General features: G+C 42.2%; 1 protein-coding gene across 1 annotated transcript in view; it reads right to left on the bottom strand.

Moving 5' to 3' along the window:
* Positions 1 to 5,538: 5,538 nt before the first annotated feature.
* The window catches only part of Slc15a5 (solute carrier family 15 member 5), an 81,731-nt gene continuing 77,146 nt past the window's right edge, over positions 5,539 to 10,123 (bottom strand). The window contains exons 8-9 of the mRNA XM_028780903.1: positions 8,580 to 8,688; positions 5,539 to 5,698 (exon numbers count right to left, since the gene is read on the bottom strand). Coding sequence (XP_028636736.1) covers positions 5,539 to 5,698; positions 8,580 to 8,688 — 269 coding nt within the window. The remainder of the gene's footprint in view (positions 5,699 to 8,579; positions 8,689 to 10,123) is intronic.

Below are 10,123 nucleotides of genomic sequence, written 5' to 3'. Positions count from 1 at the left end.
AATACAGTGCAGGAATGCTATGTGGCCTTAGAGCACAAGCTAAGTGGGTTCTCTATCTGGTGTATTTCTTTCTTGCGATGTTCGTAGATCCCAGGTCCTAAGCTCTCACAAAACTTGAGATTGTACATGTGGACAAGATAAAGAGTCTCACTGGCAGAGTGTCCTGGCGATTTCCATTGTCAGCTGTAGGCTGAGATTCATTCATTCCGTCTATGTATCTGTGTATCTATCTACCATCTATGAATCATCTGTCATCTGTCTATCTACTATCTATCTATCTATCTATCTATCTGTCTGTCTGTCTGTCTGTCTATCTGTCTATCTGTCTATCTACTATCTACTATCTATCTATCTATCTATCTACCATCTATGTCATCTGTCTATCATCTGTCTATCTATCTATCTATCATCTGTCTATCTATCTATCATCTATTGTCTATCATCATCTGTATCATCTGTCTATCTATTAATTAATCATCTATTATCTAATCTATTTATTTATCATCTATCATCATCTATGAATCATTTATGTGTCATCTATCTATCTATGCATTTTCTATCTATAATCTATCATTTATCTGTCATCATCTATGTATGTCTGTGTCTACTTATCATCTACTATCTATCTATTATCTATGTATTTATTTATCATCTATTATCATGTATGTATGCATGTATGTATGTATGTATGTATCTATCTATCTATCTATCTATCTATCTATCTATCTCCTTACCTACCTATCTATCATCTATTTATCTGACTGCCTACCTACCGATGATTTATCTATTATCTATCTGTCTTCAAGTTTCTCCATTACTATCTCTAACTCCATAATCTCCACAATCATCTCTGCCTTCACGGACCACGTATCTCCTGTAGCCTCGAGGTGACGTGTGCAGTCTGAAGGCACTACAAAGGACGATTTGTCTCTGCTCAGGAAAAAGAGAGACTTTGGGAAACCATCGCCTCCGATAAATTCACTAAGGGGAAGATTAACTTATTGTTTAGCATGAATTAGCAAAGGAAGCTTGAGGGAGAGAATCCCTTTAGATTTTTCTACCGGCTTGTCTAGCTCGTGAACTTCATGGCCAGTTAAACCCCAAACGTCTTTGTTCTTCTAAACCTTGCCTCTGCGTTGCATATGGCAATCTGGGCCAGCCGTCTGGGATGTGACTCTGGTTTGAAGAATAATGTTAAAGTTTCTAGCACTCGCTGTCATTGTGGGAAGCAGACTGTTGTTGGAGTGTTATTATTAATGAGAATTACTGCTGGACAGCTTGAACTGGAGGATAATTTATTCCCTGCGAACTTCTAATTGCGGCAAAGTGGTTCATTCACCACGGCGCTTGCTCCTGCCTCTCACGGCAGTGAAATCAGGCAGAGCCCAGGCTGCGGGCGAAACAAAAGGCTGGTTTCTGGGAGACACAGTGAATTGGGTCAAGAAGGTTTAATTAATGTAAGAAACGCTTGAAGAATGGAGAAAAGCCATCTGGTGTGCACAGGGGACTACCATAAATTCATAACAATCAAGGTACCTACTATGTGCAAGGCACACTGCCAACACTGAAATGCCTACTTCTGAGTGATCACTCCCTGCTCTTGAGTTTGAAGCCTGTCTTCTCCTCTCGAGAATTTCTGGTAGCGATGTTCTTACCTTGTGCTAAATTCAGGTGTCTTCCCGTTCTTTTCTTCATTTTACTATGGTGGGTCCTGCTTGGGGAATGCAAACTGTCAAGATGACATGTGTGTTTCTTTTGTACTCTCTTGGATGACAAGAGGTGGCCCTTGTTTTAGCCAAATTCTTACTTCCCATGGATTCCATTTTCCTCCCAGTGTTTATCTGTGATAGAATTACAGAATTGTTGCCTTGCCTTTCACTTAAGTGCCATTAAATGTGTTGCTTATTTTCCGTTACCATGGTAATAGACGCTTGTCATAAGCTGTGGACTCACTGCTGTGTTTATATGTGTTTGGACACTTGTGGTTTCATAAGCCTGAGAACAGCCTGAGTTCCATCCGAGAGGTGGGTTCCAATGCGGCTGGGATGGATGTTGGATGTGGGTTTGGGGAGCTGGAGGTTCAGCAATTAAGAAAGTACATACTGCTTACATAGACTGGAGCTTAGCTCCTTGCACCCAGGTGAGACAGCTCACAGTCTCACAGTCTCTTGTTAACTCTTCTGAGACTGTCTAAAAGCCTGTGCTCACTCTGATTGCTACAGAAACACACTAAAGAAATGGGACAGAGCTGCGAACTTAGCAAGTCGCACAGGAATCTTCACAGTTATCTGTCATTCAAAATGCCTTTCTTTAAGGCTGTTTAGAACCCAGGGTAGTACTAACATCCAGATGGTTTTGATGACAGAGCTGAAAGGACACTTCTGAATAAGAGCCCTGCTCCCACTGTGGTCCAAAGAATCTTTCAGTGGGGTGCACCTGACTATGGCGTCCACATGAGGGCAGCGTAAGGATCCACACGATGTTCTGACAGAGGAAAATGTTTTGTCATGATCTCTGTCCCTGTCATGATTATTCTCCTTCTTGTTCCCTTTTGATGGTGAAGAGTGCTTCATCCATGTGGGCAGAACTAGCGTCGGTGATATCAAGTGATGTTTGTGAAGGCAGGTGCCACCCTGGAGAACAACGGTATCACTGTCTGTGAAAATGACTGCTTCTGAAACTCTGCTCAAAACCTGTTATTTATTTATTTATTTATTTATTTATTTATTTATTTATTTATTTATTTATTTATTTATTTATATGTGTGTGTCTGTGTATATGTACGTATTTGAGTGTGTGGGTGTGTGGGTATGTCTGTGTGGTGTGCACGCACACTTGTGTACTCTGTTAAATGTGGTGTATGCTTATGTTTGTGTCTGCGCATGCCCGTGTGCATAGAGGCAAGAGGAGGGCGCTCTATGCCTTGTCACTCTCCCACGTATTCTCTTGAGACAGAGTCTCTCCCTGAATCTGAAGCTCACCTTGTCACCTATGCTGGCAGGACAAGCATGGAACACCGCCATCTGCTTGTCTCCGCCCATCAATGCTGACCATGCGTAGTCAGACCCAGCTTTTTCTTTTGGGTTCTTAGAGTCAAATTCAGGTTCTCATAGCAAGTGTTCTTACCTGTTGATCAATCTCCAGAGCTCTACAAAGTGCTGAGAATGCCAGGTTGGCAACAACCGGATGGATGCTAGACCTCGAGTATCGGAAGGGATAATACAGACAAGGGAGTAAGCCAGCCAAGTAGAGAGAGAATAAGGGGAAATGGCCAAAGAGACTGGGAGAAAAAAATCTACCCTCTTCCAGATCCCAGTTAGGTTTTCCTTCAGATATCAGGGTTGTTTTCCTGTTAAGAAACTATGTTGGAAAAACTTTTACTGGTAAACTTATGTAATAAAAACACATTTAAAGATTGTTTGTGTACAGGCACAATATCTGACTTAAGGCTGCACCGAATTATTCTCAGGGGGAAAGGAGGAGAAAGAGATGTCCCTGTCATTAGCAGGTAGAACCAGCTGGTGTCAGACCTGTGTGCTCGTGGGTCACAGAAAACATTTTCCAATGCCTTCCATTCAAGTTTCTGTCTTGAACAGAAATCCAGCATAGGGGGTGCTTCTTAGGGAAGACTGGCTTCCTTCAGCCTTTCAGCAGCAGCGTTGTGAGCTGGAGAAAGCCAGTGGCGGGGAGAGGCCCTTGGAGGAAGTGGCTGGAGCCGATGCAACGCTGCAGGGACACAGGACTTTGCTGCCTTTGAACACATTATGGGAGAAATACAGTACTGAACGCAGCGGGTTTCTGCAAACAAGGCATCCCTTTAAGTTAATTGGTGTTATATGGAAGCTGAAACGCTCCGCTTATTTACAAAGCTCCAGATTTATGTAAAGCAAAACCAATTACACTTAATGCCTAAACTACTCCAGGTGCTCAGCGATAATGTCGCCAGGCACTAGAGAAGAAACTGCCGACTGAATGCACCCTGTTCCGAACTGAGGCGTGTGTAGTTACTGCAATTTAGCTAATCACAAGTGTCAACGCCAACCTGCGAGTTCTCAGCTCTTCTGCTGCTTGCATTGGGTCAATTTTATAATTTCTGCAGATCTTTCATCGCAAAGGAAGAGCGAAAGCATAATGAACACCTTTTTTTTTTTTCTCCCCGCTACAATGTTGAAATTAAGGAGATGAAGGGAAATTTGGGGAAGGGCCAAAGTCATCCCGGTCCTTTTCTAACAGCAAGAGCATGCTATGGCTTTTCATTTACACCAAGATGAGGCGTTTGGAATGTTCTTGATCTCTGGGATGTTCATTATGAGACCAATGCACTAGATACTGCATTAATGAGGCTCCTTTGGGGTGTTCATTAAGCCCAAAACTGCAAACTTGGCATTTAACCTTTCACAGCAAGGAAAGCTGTAAGAGCAGCCGGCTCAGCCCCTCTGTTTTGTCAGGGATTTATGCAAAACAAAGAATTGGAAAAAGTTGTGGGGAAGAATTTCTGCCTGGAAGAGCTAAGTTTTTAAAACTTGTCCTCCAAACAAATGAGCAATTAACAAATGGCTGGAATAAGAAAAACATCTGGTGTTTTACAGCAAATCCACATGTAACCTGATCAAGGTGGCTACGTCTTTTACTCTGTGGCTCTAAACACTGGAAGGATCAGCCTGAGAGGCGCTCACAGTCTCTTGCAATGAACAGGTAAAAATAATGCTCTTGCCCAATCTAGCATGGTCCTGGAGAGGAAGTCAATGGTGGGTGCCGGGGAGAATCTTCAATGTCTGGGCAGCAGAACTGGGTTAGAGTCAACAAGACAGGCAGTGTGGAGAGAAGAGTCACCTGAAATACTTCCACTTCGTCAGATACTGAGACAAATGGTGACAAAGGGACAGGGCGTTGACTTTATTCAATGATGATGATGATGATAGTCTGGTCTAGAGGCATCTGCCTGTAATCCCAGTTCTCTGGTCATCCTTAGCTACATGGTTAAGTCTGAGGGCAGCCTGGGCTGCATGAGACCTTGTCCCAAGCCTAATAAGACCAAATTAAACCAAACCAAACTATCTCTATTTTAGTAACATTGCTCTTAAATTCTAAAGAAAATTTCTTAGTCAAGATATATGTTAGTGGAATGCCAAGGTCAAATACAGCAGAATTATATACACAACTATCATCTACCCAGACTTATATTATTTATGGTTTACAATACCTAGAATACGATAAAGACTTAGTGAATACACAGAAAAAAAGAAATAGAAACATAGTGCTTCTTAGCTCCTAATGACATTAAAATTACAAATAAATCTTGCATGCTGACATGGAAAATGATCATTTTCTGGTCATAGAGTAATCACCAAGACTTTGAAATCACTTTGTTAGTTCAAGAGCATAATACATCATTAAAAGATCATAATAGATTATTGGAAGTGTTGTAACTGTTCTTTGTAAATAAAGTACACTTTCTTTTACGTTGACTTTCCTAGTGAAATGTATGGAGTGTTCAACTGAAGAAGAAAATAGTGAATAGTGGCACTCGCAAGAGAATCAAATCCAGTTTCCTAGGGCTGTCTCCCAGAGATCAATACTTGAAGACGTCTCCTGCGTACTGCCATAAAACTTCAGAGACTTCTCAGAGAGGAGAAGAGTCTCTTCACAATTATTTCCATGGATGCGCTGGGCATTAAAATGATTTAGATTACAATATCTGAAAGAGAGAGAAAGAAAGCTTTCCTTAGGAGCAGATGTAGATGACTTGATAAATCACGGCTTTCCTCCCGTGCTTGCCTACCTTTTATGGTGGGCTCGTATGTACTGGCACTGCAAAGATCATTATTTAAGAGGCTCACCAGGGCAGTCTTTGTACAAGGACAGGAGAGTGCTATTTGGGGCATAGTAAGGCTCCCATAAGGACCCTTAGATGGTGCTCTCTTATTATTAAGACAAGGTCGTGCCATGTGGTTCAAGCTCTCTCAGGACTCAATATGTAGCCTAGGCTTGTTTGAATTGGGGGAATTCTCTGGCCTTAGCCTCTTAAATGCTGGGATTGTAGGATAAGCACACACTATCATGGCCAGTAGAATGGTGCCCTTCTATAACCACCGGTGAGTCTCTTCTGTACTGTCAGTGAGAGAAACCCTGAAATCATATTGGCTGAGGATCCCATGGCTGCTTGGAACCTAAAAGCTTATCAGATGTGCTATAAATAGTACCATATAAAACTGTATCAGATGTGTCATGATGTTGGTGCTGAGACCATTGTTAGAGGAGTACATGGCCACATTTTGAAAATGTCGACTCACTTAAAAATGTCTACTCAAATATCTTCTCAGACCATATTACCATGGGAGGGAGGGATTGTTCCCATTTTACAGACTAGAAGACTAAAATGTAAATCAATGTTCTTATGGCTTATGTAGGACTCAGAATTAGACTTTTCTGAATCGAACCTGCCGTAGTCCCTTAACTTTGCTTGCTCTCGTCTCTACTGTGGTCATTTTTACTCTTCACCTTTTCCTCATTCACCCCACGCTCTCACCCAATAACTGCAGATATTCAAATATTTTAGATTGAACATTGATCTCGGATCCCTTTGTATGAATGAAGTTCCCCGGTTCAATTTGTCTCTTTGGTGCCTGGAACGGCGCTTAGCAGGTTGGCTGAATGCATGCATGCATAATGAGCACATAAATTTGGATTTCCCAAGTAAGACTTGCTTGAACTCAATCATATTCATAGTCCACTAGACTCACTAGACTATATTTTGATGTAAGTATAAGGGAAGAATAAAGCAGAAGAATACCAAGTCTCACCTGTATCTTTTGCTTAGCAATGGTTCCCAGCCTTCTTTATTGTCAGAATCAAAAACTAATTAGGGAACCAGACCTTAGTATCAGTACCGCCCCCTACAGGTATGTAAGGCCCAATTGGTAGGCACTTTTAGTATTGCTAGTATTTTTGAGCATTTACTCAACTTCAAGCAACCTTGTGACACAGTAAGGGGTGAAGGCTCCAGAGCCTAGCTAGGTTAAGGAGTGTGTTGGTATTTGTACTGCTTATACATACACAGTTGAACAGAACTCGACAGCTTGGACTCTGGAGATAGTCTTTGTGAAGGTCGTAGGCAAATTCTTACAGAAAGATCATGATATAAAAATTGGAGAGCCTATAGCCAGGCAGTTGTGGTGCATGCATTTAATTCCAGCACTCAAGAAGCAGAGGCAGGCAGATCTCTGTGAGTTCAAGGCCAGCGTGATCTACAGAGTGAGTATCAGGACAACCAAAGCTAAACACAGAGACAAACAAAACAAAACAAAAAGTTTTCTCGACAAAAAAAAAATGGAGAGGCCATGCAGGACTGTACACACTGGCAGAGGGGCTCAGCTTCCAGGACTGGAGACAGGGGCTGGAGGGAAAGAGCACGTGTCTTCAACTTCTGTTTTCAGGACTGAATCTGTTTTGCTACAAAGCTGAGGAAATACCTGTTGGACTTCCTGTAAGACTTTCTGATTTTCTAGTTTCGTTTATAATCTAAGAGCCTGACATTTAGAGAAAGTACAGATTGTGTGAGAGAGGCAGAACTTGTGTGCCTTGAAGGGTAAGGGAGACTCACATTGAAGTGGCTATTCAAGTTTTAGGTCTGGGGCTTATCCATCCCTCATCAGGGCTGTAGAATGTCACTGAGCACAAGTTGAGTTTTGACTCTTGTTTGCCACACCCACCTGTCACCTGGATGCTGACCCAAAAGACATTTACTTGGTAGAAGCATACAAGACTGGTTTGGGCAAGGGGGAGGCACCAGAGAGTGGGTCGATTTGTGGGTAAATGCATTGGGTAAGTGGAAGCAGGTGAGGGCAGTAAAACTAATTCCTATGATGTAGCTCACAGGAAGAGTCATGCTTTCAGAGTTCTAGCCCTTAAAACCAGCTGCCAATACGCTGTTGTGATCAACATGCGTAAAAACTTTGTATATAGCTGGAGTAGGTCAGAAAGCGAAAAGGAGAAAAAGGCAGAACAACCATGGATGGAAGGTAGCAGATGATAGACAGGTGACTGAATCATGGAGCTTCTTTGGCAAACAGGCATTGAGTGAATGAAAACCATTTCCATGATTAGAGAGTCTTTTACATAGGCTAATTGTAAGACACGTGAGATCGTGCACAGGGAAGATGACATTACATTATGTGACAACTTAGGTGAGTCTCCCAGGGATTGTCATCTGTTGACCTTGAAGTGGTAACTGCTGATGTAAAGGATTGAATGGAACCCAAATCTCTAGGGTTATTAAAGTCCTAGCTGTTTGTTTAATGATACTTGTTTATAACTCTAAGGTAGTACTATAGTAGACAGAGAAAACCCACCTTGGCGTCATAGTATGCCTTAGAATGGAATAAAGCACTCATTTGGGGTGAGAATTGGCAGAAAAGGGAAGTATAAGGTGAAGTTTTTGTTCAGAATAACGCATTACATTTTTGCCAGATGCTAGTTCGTCTCGTCATGGTGTATGGGATCCTGCTGGCTCACTAACGAGTCTCAGACTCTTATTTCACAGAGTCAGAAACCGTTCCTCTGCCCGAACGAACACTTACCTCGGTGAAGCCCTCCAGAGTCCCAGGATGTTCAGCAGCGTCAAGGATGTCAGCACGAAGAAGAAGCTCTCTAGACTGCCTTTGTTTAATGTGTTTGGAAACCAATTGCCTGTTTGGAGCAAACGTGCGATTGTCACTCAGCTGCAGAGTTGCAAGTTTCTGTGAACATTTTATTATCCCGCAGGTCCTAGAGCATTATTTGCCCCAGTAATGTTACCAGTGTGAGAAAGCTCATTGGAAATTTCACTGCCAAAATTCATTGTAACTCAGGAATTAATAGAAAAAATAATAAGCAACGCACCCCAACATGGTAGGCTTAAAAAGTAGCAAAACTTTTCCCTGGGTTGGAAGGGAAACCTTGATGATGGTAGCAATTGATCACATCTGTTCTGGTCTATTTTATTCTTGTGGCTCTGTGTTTAGTTCTGTGCCTAACATATGGAGTAAGTACATACATAGCAATGACTGAACACTGTTTTCTATGATGAGATTGCCTTCTGCCTGTTCTAATTGTAAGATCGGTCAGATGATGTGTGTACATGAAGCCTATTACCCATTTTAAGGAACTGAGCGAATCCAGGGATCTTAAGATCATGGGACCGAACCTGTTGGGTAGATAACATTAATTTTTTTGATTGATACAGAGATCTCTTTGGAATTGATGAATAATTATTACAGTAAGCCAAGAGAGATCCTCCATTTTCTTATGTTGCCAATCTTAGTATTTATGATGTTACTTGGGATTGAAGGTAACTAATTTGCTACCAGGTTTTGACTTTCGTTTTTGCTCTTTGGTATGATTTTGTCCCTCTCTCTATCTAAATCAGTCTGTATTCACTGCATGCTTTTTGCACGTGTGTATATGTGTACACATTTCTGTGTGTTGGGTGCAAACTCGTGTATGCAGAGCATGTGTGATATGATCATTGGATGACCTTGAGTTTCAGCCTTTAGGGCCCCTTCCAGCCTAAAGGCTGTCTTCTTAGCCCGGAACTCTGCCACATGTGCTAGCCTAGCTTAAGAGCTTCTAAAGAGCCTGCCTGTCATCTCACCATTCCTGGGATTATTGGCATGTACCACCACTGTGTCTGCCTTCTTGTGTGGATCCTAGAGCCCTGAACTTCAGGCCCTCACAGTTCCTGGGCAAGCATTTCACCAACTGAGCCATCTACCCAGCCCTCCTCAATGGATTTTGATATGTTGCTATTCAACGTACTGCATAATACAATATACATGTTATCCCTGTAACCCTCAATTGTAGTTAATACTCTAAAACCAAAAATAAGGTCTAATTGTGGAATTAAAGGGAAATCTATCTTTGCAGGAAAAAATCTATCCAACTGAAGTTCTGGGTGGTCTAGAGAAGCCGATACTGCTTGGCATTAGAGACTAGGAGCCCAGCCTCGCTGGAGGTTGGAATGCCAGGGTGTGGGCATTCCCTGGCTTCTTAGAGACACAGCTTCTAAGGTGTTAGTGAAGACGGTCTGGGATTCCAGTAATCCATCTCTGTGCTGAAGACCTTGACCAACAGTGCTAAGCTCTGC

Source organism: Grammomys surdaster, unplaced genomic scaffold, assembly GCF_004785775.1.
Source record: "Grammomys surdaster isolate TR1022 unplaced genomic scaffold, NIH_TR_1.0 373, whole genome shotgun sequence".
Classification (NCBI taxonomy): domain Eukaryota; kingdom Metazoa; phylum Chordata; class Mammalia; order Rodentia; family Muridae; genus Grammomys; species Grammomys surdaster.
The sequence above is the reverse complement of the archived record's forward strand: the minus strand, read 5'-3'. Positions and strand labels throughout refer to the sequence as shown.